General features: G+C 33.3%; 5 protein-coding genes and 1 non-coding gene across 6 annotated transcripts; 2 read left to right on the plus strand and 4 right to left on the minus strand.

Moving 5' to 3' along the window:
* Positions 1 to 1,919: 1,919 nt before the first annotated feature.
* Positions 1,920 to 3,176, plus strand: PHYBLDRAFT_138740 (hypothetical protein; the record flags this gene model as incomplete). The annotated part of the gene is made up of 5 exons (XM_018430063.1): positions 1,920 to 2,011; positions 2,126 to 2,199; positions 2,281 to 2,330; positions 2,495 to 2,735; positions 2,869 to 3,176. The coding sequence occupies 5 exons, from the start codon at positions 1,920 to 1,922 to the stop codon at positions 3,174 to 3,176; spliced, it is 765 nt and encodes a 254-aa protein (XP_018299240.1).
* Positions 3,177 to 3,226: 50 nt separating this feature from the next.
* On the minus strand, positions 3,227 to 4,528 carry PHYBLDRAFT_138741 (hypothetical protein; the record flags this gene model as incomplete). Its single annotated transcript, XM_018430064.1, has 4 exons — positions 3,227 to 3,479; positions 3,806 to 3,890; positions 3,969 to 4,201; positions 4,515 to 4,528. 4 exons carry the CDS (start codon positions 4,526 to 4,528, stop codon positions 3,227 to 3,229), a joined length of 585 nt encoding a protein of 194 aa, XP_018299241.1.
* Positions 4,529 to 7,325: 2,797 nt separating this feature from the next.
* On the plus strand, positions 7,326 to 8,632 carry PHYBLDRAFT_161826 (hypothetical protein; the record flags this gene model as incomplete). The annotated part of the gene is made up of 4 exons (XM_018434489.1): positions 7,326 to 7,790; positions 7,850 to 8,155; positions 8,227 to 8,394; positions 8,477 to 8,632. 4 exons carry the CDS (start codon positions 7,326 to 7,328, stop codon positions 8,630 to 8,632), a joined length of 1,095 nt encoding a protein of 364 aa, XP_018299242.1.
* A 387-nt stretch (positions 8,633 to 9,019) lies between these two features.
* Positions 9,020 to 10,216, minus strand: PHYBLDRAFT_138743 (hypothetical protein; the record flags this gene model as incomplete). Its single annotated transcript, XM_018430065.1, has 1 exon — positions 9,020 to 10,216. One exon carries the CDS (start codon positions 10,214 to 10,216, stop codon positions 9,020 to 9,022), a length of 1,197 nt encoding a protein of 398 aa, XP_018299243.1.
* A 1,382-nt stretch (positions 10,217 to 11,598) lies between these two features.
* Positions 11,599 to 12,061, minus strand: PHYBLDRAFT_138745 (hypothetical protein; the record flags this gene model as incomplete). The annotated part of the gene is made up of 3 exons (XM_018430066.1): positions 11,599 to 11,741; positions 11,811 to 11,897; positions 11,989 to 12,061. The coding sequence occupies 3 exons, from the start codon at positions 12,059 to 12,061 to the stop codon at positions 11,599 to 11,601; spliced, it is 303 nt and encodes a 100-aa protein (XP_018299244.1).
* Positions 12,062 to 13,486: 1,425 nt separating this feature from the next.
* PHYBLDRAFT_t19 lies at positions 13,487 to 13,558 on the minus strand. Its single transcript has one exon. It is a non-coding gene; the product is annotated as a tRNA-Asp (tRNA).
* Between the last annotated feature and the right edge of the window lie 1,084 nt (positions 13,559 to 14,642).

Consider the following 14,642-nt stretch of genomic DNA (forward strand, 5'->3'; position numbering starts at 1 on the left):
CATTTTAGTCTTTTGTTTTAAACATACTTTTTTCTTTTTTTTTAAGATTTTTTTTTTACTTTTTTTATTCGTTTTTTGTTATTTCTCTCTTTTCTTTCTCTTGTCAATTCTTGTTATATTTGCAAATTTTTCTGGTAAGATTGTTTTTGGTTCAAAATACTTCTTTACAAAGAACAAAAGAATTAATTTTTTTGTCTGTCATAGATATTCTCTCTGTTTCTCTCTCTTCACTCTTTACACTTGCAAGGTTTTATGGTAAGACACTTTCTTTGTTTTAAAATAAATATATACTTCTTTATGTATAACTAAAAAATAACAATATATTTTAATGTCATAGAAACTCACTCTTTGTCTCATTCTGATGCACCATCTTCACAACAGTCATCTGGATTAGCCAGAGTTAGTAAATATACTTTATGCTATCATTCCATACAATCATTCTGACTTTATTCTTTCTTTAATATAGGCCACATCGCCAAAAATACTCTCTACAATCAAACACGGATATTGACACGGTAGTATTCTATTTTATTTTAATCTATTTCTTTTTAATATTTATCTAACTGAATATAATTTCTATTATAGATGAACATCCCTCTTACGAACGTGCCATTCCTTAAGAACTTCCATCCCATGCTACCGTCATTGCCATGATAAGCCTTTTATTTACTTCTATATATACAATAATATTATTTATACTGTATATTAATGTATATTTTCTACTAGAGACAATATTACTGCTTTACAGATAATATCTTGGTCTGCAAAGAAATCCTTTGCCTTTGGTATGTAAATCAATTATTCTATCACACAATTCACAAAAATTAATTCTTTCCTATTGTTTTATAGTCAAAGAAATCATAATCCAGTGCTTTACTGTAAATGTTTTATTTCTTTGTCCATTTGTACTGGGTACTTCTAATGTAAGTATTAATTAGTACATAAAATTTGCATTATAAAACATGCATGCACTCCCATCACTAATGTTTTATCTATTCTCAAAGAGTACTGCTCTTACCCCTAAAAAAAGGTAATGAGCACCTCATTTTCTTCAGGTATTTGTTTTTTGTAAAAAAATTTTCATCCCAAATATAACAAGCTTGCTGAGCAAGAAGTAGCTGAGGATATAGAATAGCTTTATTAGATTTGAAACCTAGAAACATTCTATTCTTTCCAATAAAAATAAAAGCGTAAACCATTACCAACCTAATAAGAACAGGAAACCAAAGAAATAAAGAACATATTACTGGTCCATAATTTTAAAGACGTGTTTTTTTGCTGTTGATGATTGGAGGTTTTAAAGAACTGTCAGTGTAGGTGGTCAGTAAAGGCGGTCAGTAAAGATGAGGTATAGTACAGATAAACCATTAAAGCAATATACATGATGTAATCCGTCTTTGACCTTTCCTGTTCTGTGTCAAGAATACCAAGATAAATCCGTAGTTTTAAATATTTTTATTTATTTATTAAGCATAATGAGTATATCAAAAGTGCTACCAAACCTTACTTGCGGAACCCCCCATCTACATATACTGTAGTGTTTGTAAGTTTTGCACATATAGTGCTAGATGACCTTAAAACCTAGTGGAAAAAATATCAATTATAATATATCACATTATTCCAGTACCGTTTGCCCATATATACACGTCAGTATTTTTCTACTTTTTTCCAGTGCTTGTTGGAGCACTTGCCAGAATTGCCTGTATGCTTGATGTTAAAGCTAATCATTCTAAATAAAGAAACAAGAAAAAAAGCTTGCAAGAATTGATTTAGAGGCACTAAGTGATGATACGTGCAAGAAAGAGTTTAGACTTACTCTATCTGAAGTAATATACATGTTGATAAACAGCTTTTTTTGAAGTAACATTATTAATAGATAACTTTTGTATTTATGTTAGATCAAGGCAATATGTGATACAATGAACCTGCCTTTATATTTAGAATTTAAATGTAGCAAAAGTTACACTGTCCGTATTGAAGGAGAATTTGCTTTTGCTTTGGTTTTGTACTGGTATACTTTCCCACAAAAATACACTATGATGAAAAGTGTATGGGGCATTTCTGCCAAGACACTGGGTTTAATAGTGAACAAGTTTACAGAATTTTTGCTAAATAAATTCAAAAGTGGACTCGAGTTTGACACTCGCCAGTTTTCTTCTGAAAACTATAAGCAGTTTACAAAAGCTATACACAATAAAAGTAATATTATTATCATGTATTTCTTTTATTGCTCTACTTACTGATATAATGGGACTTTACTAATGACATAAACTGTTTTAGATAAGACCTTCCCAAATGTTGTTGGCTTTGTGGATGGCACTATGCAAAAAGTTTCCCGTCCAAGTTCTTATGAAGATTAGAAACTAGTTTATAACGGCTGGAAGGAAATTATTGGATTTTTAAAATGACCAGAGAATTATTTCATAGCACTAATTCTTTGCTTGATTGTATAATAACAACTTTTTTTATTGAGTAGCATATACATTGCATTAAGTATTGGGCTATTGAAATACCCGATGGTATTACTAGCAGCTTGGTTGGTCTGTTTATTGGATCCACTCATGATGCTAGAATATTTGACGAGTCAAAAACATTAGATCGTCTAATTGCGCATCTTGATCATATTTCCAAGAATGACAAAGTTCCATTTGAATATGTAGTATACGAAGATATGGCTTACCCTAAATCAGATAAAATCTACAGATCTTTTCCTTTAAGTGAAGCCAACAATGATAGTAAGATATTGAAAAAAAAGACATACATCTTGTAAAATTGTCTTTTGTTTAATAATTGTAATATAATATCGTTGCTCATATGCTTAGAGCTGAAAAAAAATCAACAAGTCAATGAGAAAAACCAGAATTCAAGTCAAGATGGAATTTAGAAAGGTGTTGCAGTTATTTAAATTCTGCAAGTACAACTATGGAATGAAGATATTGGCAAACACAAAGCCAGCAACAATATACATCCTGTTAACTCTTTTCAAGAACTTCCATACATGTATTAATAGCTCAGCAAGCTCTAAACTTTTTAAGCTTCAGCCACCAAATATCCATGATTATATCAAAGGTCTTATGCATGAACGCCAACCAGAAGACACTATTGATAGCTACAAAACTATTTTGAACAATGCATCAAATTTAGTAGAAACCATCACTGTTCCTGATAACCAATAAAACAATTCAAATACTTGTAAACTTGAAAATAGAGCAAATGTATTATCTATTTACTTGTTATTTTTATAAGATTCGACAATTGCTGACTCTATTTCTGCCTTTGTCGAAAGAGATTTAGCAAGAGCTGAATTAGATTTGGTGATGACCTTATTTGAATCAGCAATTTCCTGATTCGATTTAGCAAGAACTGCATTTGACCAACTTGTTTTCTTCAACTCCTCCAGTACAAGATTGTTGGTGTGCTGTTGTTGTTGAAGAATGTCCAACTGTTGCTTCAAAAGGCTCGCAGACTCGTTGGCCGTGCTTGCAGATTAGGGATTTTTTCTGCCATGAGAGACGTCAGAGTCAGAGTCAGAGTCAGAGTCAAAGCTGTCATCATCACTGCTTAAGTTTTCTCAGTCATATGTTGCAATGGCCATCATTTTTTTGTTATAGTCTTTTTTTTCTTTTTCTTTTATTTTGGTTGCTTTGTCTTTGGCAGCCTTCAACTCTTGATAATCCATAATCTATAAGGGAGAAATAACCAATTAGCTTAACTATTTTTTTTGCGTTTATGGCTGCTTAAACATATGGCTGTGTATATATTGTATATCAGTCTTTGGAGGTTTTCCGGAACGTGTGGGTTGGACACAGGCAACGATCTCTCATTGTCTTTGTTGACAACCAGATTCAACTTCTTGAACAGCAAATTCTTTTTTGCTCTGACACCCTTTGCTGTAAGTGGGTGCAGATAAGTGTGCTTAACACTGTTTACGTCGGCTGTAACCTTATCCTATGCTGAGGACTTGTCACCATGAGCATTGGCAAAAGGGCAACAATTGTAGATCAATTGCATTAGTGCAATCTCTCTAGCCATGTCCCACTGTTCTCGTTCACTAGTCGAGGCTTTTTCTTTGCCTTTTTGAGCCTTTCGTGAAGTCTCCTCTGCAGAACTGCTTGATGATACATCAATGTCTAAACCATTGGATCCTGATGCAGTTTCAGATTGCGCACTTGCTCTGGCTGTTAGTGGGTTATGCTGTTTGCTTCATTTTTATTGTACACATTTTTTAAGAAAAAAAGGGAAAAGACCAAAAAATATTTGAGTGAAAAGAGAAATAAAGTAGAAAGTGTGTATGTAAGTATATCTTATATATATACTTGAAATATTTTGCTTAATTATTGAAAATATATATAAAAACTGCGTATCTACTTGTTTGTGCTGGTTAAAATTGAATGCTATATGCATATGACAACTATAAAAAAATGTGGCAAATTGGGGTTATTTTGCTACAATTTTATGACAAAATGACCCCAATGTGCCACAATTTCCCTTTAATTTTCCGGCGTTTAAAATACCTCAAAATTTCCATATCCTGCTTTCCTTATTTGGGCGTTATGGCAATTTGAGTCGATTTTGCCACAACATAATACCCACTCTATTGTGTCATTCCTGATCTAGACTATCTTTCAATTCACTGTAAATGTAGCCAAATTGGTCAAGCTTTAATAATACAGGAGTAAGCAAATAAGAGAGAAGATAAAAAGACGATTTTTATTATTTTGATTTGGGTTATCTTATGTACTTTTTGAAATGATTATTCATTTTTGACTACACTCAAGTAGCGTTTAGTAATATACAAATTATTATAAATTGATTACAAATTTCTAAAATTACAAACTGATAAATAATCCTTCTAATTTCTGCTTCTTTTGTAAGAACAAGTCACTAGAACTGGTATCACCAAAATTAACTATGACAATTGTTTTTGTTGTTTTCAATCTGAGTTGTTCTTGTTGGACATTATTTTAATGAATCCATGAAATCTAAAGATACTTAACTGCAGTGCTTCTTTATATGCAGTAATATCTTCATGAGCATTAAACATAGTATAATGATTATTTCTTTAATTAAATATAAATAATAACTACTGTGCATAATGCGCAGCATTAGTTTAGAAAATTATATAAGACAATTCAATTCCTATCAATAAAAAGTATTTTTTATCCTCTATTTGATTTTACATATACTCCTTGATCCCCAGTGAGTTTGACTTTTTGACTTTGTTATAGTAAAAGAAAGACCAACCCAGATTGGGAACGACATTCTTCAAATGCTATAACACAGCCAAAATTAGTTAAACTCACTAGAAATTGTAAACAAAGATAAAAGAATAAAAAGAGAATAGAAAGATAGATAACTTTTATTGAATGACATAACATTTTTTTATATCTTTTCTAAACCTACTCAGCTATTATAAATGTCTGTTTTGGTTTCTATTCTACTTTTGTTAAGGTATGTGCTTTCTAATTCTTTTGTGAGCAAAAGAAAATCATTTCAGTTATTGTTCTCAAAAGAGATTTCTGTGTAATCATTATCACTGGAAAAATTTACCAATTTTATCTTGCTCAAATATCAGATAAATCTAAGTGGAAGATGAGATACTCCCCCATTAATAGTGATATTTAATTTTGATACACAGTGAACTTTTATCTATGGCAATGAAGTATATGATCAGATATATAGGTTGACGGGGTCTAAAGGTATATTAGTTTATATCCAGCAAGCTGCGCAAAACTAATAATATATTATACTTGCACTTTACTCTCAATAAATACAGTGTTTTGTATGGCCTGTTGTAATTTATATGCACAAACTCAAATGACGAGATGACCAATTATATAGAACTCTCTGTTAGATTTGATACATGGTGATTGGATTTGTTTCTTATGAAAGCAATAAAAAAAAGGCCGGGATGAAACAAATTGTGGAAATGGGTTATATGTTTAACAGTCAAAAATGAGGAAACAGATCTTTATTGTATGTAAAAGTGAGGAAACAGGTTTTTTTTATTGTATATAAAAGTGAGGAAACAGGTTTTTTTATTGTATATAGAATTGAGGAAACTGGTCTTTTTATTGTATATAAAACCGGATGAATAGGCTTGGTTTTCTTTATTAAAACAAGCCTCTTTGGTTTGTTTATTTTTTGTAATATTTGAATAATAATAATATTCTTTAGTTGAACTTTATTTCATTTGATATAATCAATAGTTTCTAGATATATATGGTCTATTCTTGCTTCTTTTGAGTCTCATATACTATTGTTGTATTGGTTGATACTCTTTCTTGCTGTATTACCAGCATTATTTCATGCTTATTTTGAGTGAGCTATATAACTTACTTGACGGTATACTTAACTTTCTAAGAGTGAAAGAGAAAATATTAATTTTTTGGATAAACCCGATGTTTTTTTCTTTGTAATACTTACTCTCTAGTTGAGATCTACTGACTGGTTTTAACAATGAATTATACTTAACTTGGTTGCATTGGTGGCCATGGTTTAGTATTGTTGATTAAACTATAATAAACAGCCTTAAGTATTGTGTACAAACAAGTATTAAAATATAATGAACAATTGTCAAAGTCAACTTACCAGAGAATAATCAAACGTAAAATAAGATAAAAACTAGTTCATGCTGATCACAGTAGGGATCTTGAGTGAGAGGTCTATGTGAACTGTAATAGATTAGAAAAAAGAGACAATGGCCATGTGATAAAGTCTTACCATCATAATAGATTGTAACATCAATGTCAAAGATAACAGAGATTGCTGGGGGTTACATAAAATAAGATCGTCAGTGATGAGTATTTATCATATTGTTATTCCTTTTTTGTCTGCAATAAATAATATCTATCATGAAAAGTAAGAGAATGTATAATGATGATCAGCTATATAGTAATAGTAGGAGGAACATAATAGACATAAGAACAAGAAGAAAAAGAACACGCGAAAGAAAAGAGTCACTAGCAAGAAATAATAAACCAAAATAAATAAGCCAAAAAAAGGAAAAAAAAAGAAAAAAAAAGCAATGACTTATGTTGGTTTGACTCTGATAAAATGCTGGCAATAAAATATCCTTCTGAAGAAAAAAAAAAGTGATTCCTGCACAGCTTCATATCTGACAAGCCATGTCTCACTGGGTTAAAAGATATGTTACTGAATAAAAATTACTATTAATAAAATGTAGTTAAATAATGTTCATAATATGATAACAAACTATCTTTTCTCTCACTTCATTTTATTATCTGTATGTATATATCCAAAATGATCATTTGAAGTGTATATTGATAATTAACCATCATTAATATGTATTCAATAAAAGAAACATGAGCAATCGCCGCATTTCTCCTCTCCGTCACCAAAACACCAGAATGCGTGCTGTCAAACGTAGTGAACTAGCAACTACTACTAACATTGCTTGCACTCCAGGCACTGTCTCTCTTGCTGTCACTGCCCCCAATACAGAGCTTGATGTCGGTCAGAGAGACTCAATTCTTGAGCTCCTGGAATTGACCAATGAGAAAATCGATTCGTTGAGTAGTGAAATCAATAAGATATCAAGATGGATGAATAATGTGGAAACAGGTGTTCGTCTCTCAAATGAGACGAATGCCTATCTTAAAAAGGCTGTCAATGATATTATTGACGCACAAACAACGCTCAACAGTGCTACCACAAGCAACATGACAAATAGAAACACTATCTCAGTAAGAGACCATGCTTCTCTGATAGAAAAGGATACAACTGTATCAGATATAAATTTATCAGGAAAACGTTACCCAAAGATATCAGTATGTAAACTTTTAAAATGAATATAACCTTTCCATATTTCTAACAAAAAAAGCTATAGGAACTCATCCATGGGTACATAAGAAACCCGAATTTCACCAGTTTGGATCGCACCAAAGTTGCTGAAAACAACGAAAGAGTAGGATGGTCTTTGACAAATAATTTCAAGGACGAATATAACAATGCTCTTGCCGTGCGACTTGTGAATTATCTGAGAATTCAGAAAGATGCTGTTGAGGTTCCCACAAGCGATCTTATCAGAATAATAAAGAACCACTTTCGGAACCAAGTACGTGAATTCAGATCCTCTCCTAGTAAGAAAACTTCTTGGCAAAGCTCGTCAAGAAGACGCAGTCGCAAAAAGGCGGTAAGTTGGAATTTTAAGTAAAAAGTATATTTATATTCTACTTACTTATATTTAAAATATTTTACGTATAGCTTTACGATCGTTGTGTCTTAACATACCAGATCTACAAAACTAATATTGACACATTGATGAAAATACCTGATTGTGGTAGAGTTCTTTTGAGAACTGTCATGTCAGATGGCGAGAGTGATGAAGAAGGCAAATTACAAGTTTATCGTCCTAGCTGGAGAAGCGATAAGGTATTTTCATATAGAAAAAAGAATCTTTAAAACACTATATTTGATAAGACAAGTTACTTATATATTTCTCTTATAAAAATAGCTTCAAGCAGTTATTAATACGGTTGATGACTTTTCCATTGTCAGACTAAAGAAAAAGGGAAATAGTTTGTTGGAGCAAAATTGTTCAACTAGAACTGAGAGTATTCCTGCTAGCTTGGCCGTCACGTTACCAGAATGGGCAATTTCAATGGAATAAAAACAAATAAAAACAAAAAACCCGAGTAAATAAAATGACATAAATTGAATAAAATAAAATAAAATAAAATAAAATAAAACGCTTTTTTTTCAAGTATTGTGCAAACATATACCTGTTGATGAATCCGCAATATAAAAGATGTGCATTGTTTATACATTGACTTTGGGTTGAATACATTTTCTTTTTGTTTGTTTTTAAAGTAATTTTAGAACATAAGCTATGAAAATGTACTATCAAAGGTATATATCAAACTCTCAGGTTAAACATATCTGAACAAAAGATATTTATATATAGTAAGCATATGTATTTATTAATATTAAAGAAATATAAAAGTTATTGACAATATTTAATTGGTATTTTCTATTTATTTATTTATTTTTTTATATTTTAAATGTATATTTTTCTAGACAACGGAATAATACACATCTTGATTGCACCTCGCGCACCTCTGTGTTCTCCAATAGCCACAGGTACAAGAATCCTATGCACAGGTAGAATACTCTCAATATTTTCTACAACAAAATCCTTCTCATTAACTTCAACACCCTCATTAACTTTTGGCTGCAATTTTGTCTCTTTATACCACCGTACATATGCAAACACATGCCGACTCAAATGGCCAGCAAACGAGTTTGTGGCAGTGTTTACGAAGAGGTACTGTATCTGCCCAGTATACGCATTGATATATCTGTCATTGCTTGTTCGGAAAAGGGCCTGGATGTATGACCCGCGCTTGGCCATACCATCACCACCTTTGTACACCTGTCCCAGAAGATGAATCGATTTCATTTTCTGAATCCGATTATTGACCATCTTTTGATCTGGTCCAGGCTGGCAATAATGGCAGAGGGCCTGGTCATCATAAGTCTCCTGGTAGTATGCCAACAAGTTCAGGTACTCGGATTCCTTCATACTGGTTTCCCTTTCCAGCTCCAACGGAAAAGTAGAAGGCGGTAAAGGCTCATTGCCTTTGGTGATATCAAAGTTTGTGTTTGCAGATGCGATGAAATCATCAAGTACAAAAGCAGAGGAAGCAGAGGAAGCAGAGGAAGCAGAGGAAGCAAAGGAAGCAAAGGAAGCGGAAAAAGCAAAGGAAGCAGAGAAAACAGATGAACCAATTAGCTCGACAAGAAGACCAGCATGAGATGGGCAGATACAAGGAATGATGGCACGAGCAAGGTCACTCTTATATGCATCTTCCAGGTATCTTCTCATGTAAGTGGCCTCAAAGCCATCCCTCCAATTGGTAGCATAGTTCTTGAGGACGCCATTGAACCTCTCAAAGCTAAACAACCAATAGCCATACACTGGCCCAAAACTGACGATTGTCTCCTTTAGATGCAAATGGAGATGCATATTTGGCAAAAGGAGATCCAGATCGTACAGAACCTCACATTCCACACAGAAGGCCTCCAGAGAGCGATGGGCCTCATCCAGATCCTCGGTGGAAATACTCGGACTTGATAGAAGATGGCATGCGTTGACGAAGCAGATCCAGTTCCGCAGGTAAATATCCGGAAGACGGCCTCGCAGAAGAACGGGAGAGTATACCAGACACCAGGATTTCCATTCATCGGCCTTCATGAAAGGGAAACCCTTGCCAATCTTCTTTCTCAGAGGGGTATAGTCAGGGGTATAATCATCTTGTCAGTATCTGCCTGCATATCTGACAAGTCTGCATCAGTCAACGCTCCTTCTGACCTCCATCTCTCCATCATGTATTTCGCTGTTCCCAGGAAGAGGTTATGCATCGGATCAATGATTGTGCACTTGACTGCATTAAAGTACTTGAGATTGTGAAGTTCTGACCAGCGGACTCCATTCCCTCTTTCCTACCTTGTATGCTGGGCATTGCTACTTGCATTTCTCCACATTGTTGCATCTTGCCTATTGGCTTCTTTGGTGCGATGGACCCACTCAGAAAAGACAAAGCCAGAGTAGTCTACACCATGACCTTTTTCAAGGCAAGGAAAATGGCGGTCGCATTTATGGCAGGCATTTATACTGGCATGGGATGTAAACCCACAGGTCTTGCGAGCAGCAGGGATGTCACAGGCTACCAAAAGCAAGGCAGCACAAACAAGAGCACCTTGGGGACACTGGGCTGTTGGGATCATCACACCCACATACAACTGTTTGAGCTCCTCGACGAGGGGACAGAGGTAGTGATTAATCTCACTCGTCTTGGCTTCCTTTGGTCCTGGCATGAGCCCAACAAGGACAACGTTCTCCTTCTTATACCGTTCGGACCTTGGCAAATTGTTAACTGAAAGGTAAATGGCCCCACATGAGTAGGTGACTCCATCGAAAGGCTGGAACCAATTGATGTTCAATGTGAGCATAAGAGAACGCTCATGGGTCACGAATTGATTGTTGTCATGATCCTTAATTCGCCCCACTTGGCACCGTCGTAGATGTCAAACATCATATCAGGGACTTGATGTCTGTATCTCCATGCATTAATGGCTGCCTCAAATCCAGGGCGACAAAAGAAGATTCTGAATGCACTGGTGATAGAGTTGTATAAATATGCTCTCTTGGGTCTAGAAGAGTTTGAAGGTGCCGACAAGAAAAGCTGGTTTCTGCATGTAGCCCCCAAAAGCTTTCGGAAGTTGCAGCACTGAGGAACGCCTTTGGACTCAAGGTATGTCTGGTGACATTCACTGCAGGCGACAAAACGCTGAACACCTTTGATCATAGTATTCAGTCCGGTCATATTACTGAGACCACTGGAGCTCAAGGGAAGACGGAAGGACTGTCCAAAATGTGCAAGAACCTCGTTGAGAAACTTGATGAGAATGACACCACCGGAATTCACAACATACTTTGATATGAAGAAGGCAGCAAAAGAGGCAATGAAGGCGTTTGTGGGATCAGTTGGCATCTCAGATGAAAAAAGGTTTTCTGTTTGATAATGATATTAGTATATGTTACATTTTTTAGTTTACGAGTTTATTTTTTTTGTACTAATCTTCGATATCTTCAGAATCGTCCAAATCATCCAAAGCATTGAGAGTGTCCTGAGTGTCTGACTCAATGCTGTCATCATCACTGTCACTTTCACCATTGAACAACAAATCTTCGGTAAAATCAGGTAGATCTTCTGTAGCTATGTTGGTATAAAAAGCGTTAAAGACTATACTTCCATTATACTACTTTAATAAAATTATATACTTACATTCAATTTGCTCATTGCCTTCATTGTTCTTGGCATCAATCTCCATGTCATTGTCATTCAGCTCATGTAGTGTTTGTGTAGAAGGCACTGTAATATATAATTATACATATTTTTGTTAGACACAAAAAAAAAGACTTTTAATTCTAGTTGGAAAAGTGTTGCTGTATAATGTACTTACAAAGATAATCTCTTTTAAACTTTTCAATGAGATCAGCGGAAGCATGTCTTCTGTATGTCTGCTTGGACACCATCTCAAAAGCTTGACTATCAGGAGAGCAGATGGAGCATACACATTTGACTTGAATAGTAGAATAGATAGATATATTTGGTTTGTAAAAGTTGGTTTTTTTTAGAGTTAACAATAAAGGAAAATGTTTCAGGTACATAGTTTATTTTATTCCTTTTATAGCTTAACAAATCTCAAACTGCCAGAATTGACATCTGTAATCATAGTCAGTAATTGACTATAAACAGTACCATTTGTTTCATCCTGGGTAAAATACCATAATCTTGCCGATTGGTTCTTGCGTATGTTTTAGATAATGTCTCACTATATTACCATTACTGTACGGGTGTCATTTATAATATATTAAAAGTGTTATACTTTCTTCCTTGAATATATAGTACTTATACACATACAATGAAACAAAGGCTTAATTTTTATTAATTTTTATAATTATTACTATAATAATAGATAATAAAATTATCTATTATTGTTTTTTACTAGCAGTGATTTTCTTGTTTCAATATACATATTATTATTATTATTATTATTATTATTATTATTAATTTGTATGAGACAATATACAAAATAATATTAATTCCGCAATATACAAAAGAACAAAAAAAATCCCAGACATATGCTCAACCAAAAATATAAAACATTTGACTATTACCCAATAAAAAACCATAATATTACTATTGCCGTTAAAAATAAAAAAAAAAGGTGTGGATTTGAATTTGGCTCTACTATGTATCATATTATCTACCTATTTCCCACAGGTGAAATTAAGGGTTTTTTGCAGTGTATCCTGATTGGCTGACAAGAATTCGAGTACAACATAATGTTGTTGTTTCTGATCTGGGTTGATCTTCCTTTTACTATAACAAAGTCAAAAGGTCAAACCCACTGGGGATCAAGGAGTATACATAAAATCAAAGAGAGGATAAAAGATACTTTTTATTGATATGAATTGAATTGTCTTATATAGGTTTCTAAACTAATACTGCATATTATCTGCAGTAGCTATTATATTATATTTAAATAAAAGAAGAGTCATTATACTGCGGTTAACCATTTTCAGATTTTACAAATTCATCAAAATAATATTGTCATGCCCGAATTCTTGTCAGCCAATCAGGATGACGATTACACAGAATTCTCTTTTGAGAACAATGACTAAAGTGATTTCCTTTTGTTCACAAAAGAATTAGAAAGCACATAGCTTAACAAAAGTAGAATAGAAACCAAAACAGACATTTATAATGGCTGAGTAGGTTTAGAAAAGATATAAAAGAGGGTGTTATTTCATTCAATAAAAGTTATCTATCTTTCTATCTTCTTTTATCTTTGTTTACGATTCCCAGTCAGTTTGACCAATTTTGGCTGTGTTACAGCATTGGAAGAACAACACAGATCGAAAATGACAATGTCTAACAAGATAAAAACCAAAAATCTCTCCGACCGGGAATTGAACCCGGGTCTCCCGCGTGACAGGCGGGGATACTTACCACTATACTATCGAAGAATACATTGAAGTTACGCAATTAATATTTTAAAAAGCCGTAAACAACAAAATTTTGGTTGACCGGCAGTGCGGTGATGTTGCCTAATTCTTTGTAGTTCTAGAAAAATTATATTCTATTATTATATAGCCTTCAGGACAGCCTCAAAATTATTTTCCTGTCCTAATTTTGAAATGCCACATAGTAAAAATTAAAAATAATTCCACTTATATTTGTGCGGGACTTCACAAGCTCAAATGTAATATAAAATAATATAAAAGAAATAATCCAAGACAGTAAGAAAAGAAGTCTGTAATTCAAAAAGTATTTAATATAGTATAAAATAATCTATATAAATTATACTTGTCATATACAACTTATATACACGATACTTATACTTCTTTACGTTTAAAGCTATATATTCGTCAAAAGACATATAATTATTCCAACAAACAAAAACAATTATAGATAAAAAAGATTCTAAACGTTCTATTAAAGTAACTTTTTATACAAACTTAAGTTTTTTGATGTTTTTTATTAGCTAGTAAATATACTGTTTTGGTTTTTTCCTAAGAAATCTAATGTCTTTCTCCCCAAAACCCTCTTCTTCTCTACCAAGTGCATTGCTATTTCTTCAGATAACTCACTTTCCTTCACGTGCTTTTTAATAGCAATTACTAGGGGAGTAGTGCTTCCCCCCCCCTTTCACTGCAAAAACCATTGGGAATTATTATAATAATAGGTTTTGATTATCGGGATATTTTGTCACATAAAAATGAATTACTCGTAAATATTAAGGAAATCATAGTTGACAAGTTATTGAATAAAGTGTCAAAAATAATTGAATATTATCTTATTCCAAAAATAAAAACCGGGAGTTTAGATATAATGTCTGTGTATCAACTGTTCTTGGGGATCAATTATATAGACTATTCCAAATGCAGAACAATGTATTATCTACCACTGATTACACCTGTAATTTGATGTAGGCCTTGTTTTTGTAATAACAGGCGTAATAACAGGGCACTTCTTTAATGTTTATTGGCTAAATGAATCGAAGAAAAAATTCTCATAGGTGCAAATGCTAAGCACGAGTTACTCAATTGG

Source organism: Phycomyces blakesleeanus (genome assembly GCF_001638985.1).
Source record: "Phycomyces blakesleeanus NRRL 1555(-) unplaced genomic scaffold PHYBLscaffold_1, whole genome shotgun sequence".
Taxonomy (NCBI): domain Eukaryota; kingdom Fungi; phylum Mucoromycota; class Mucoromycetes; order Mucorales; family Phycomycetaceae; genus Phycomyces; species Phycomyces blakesleeanus.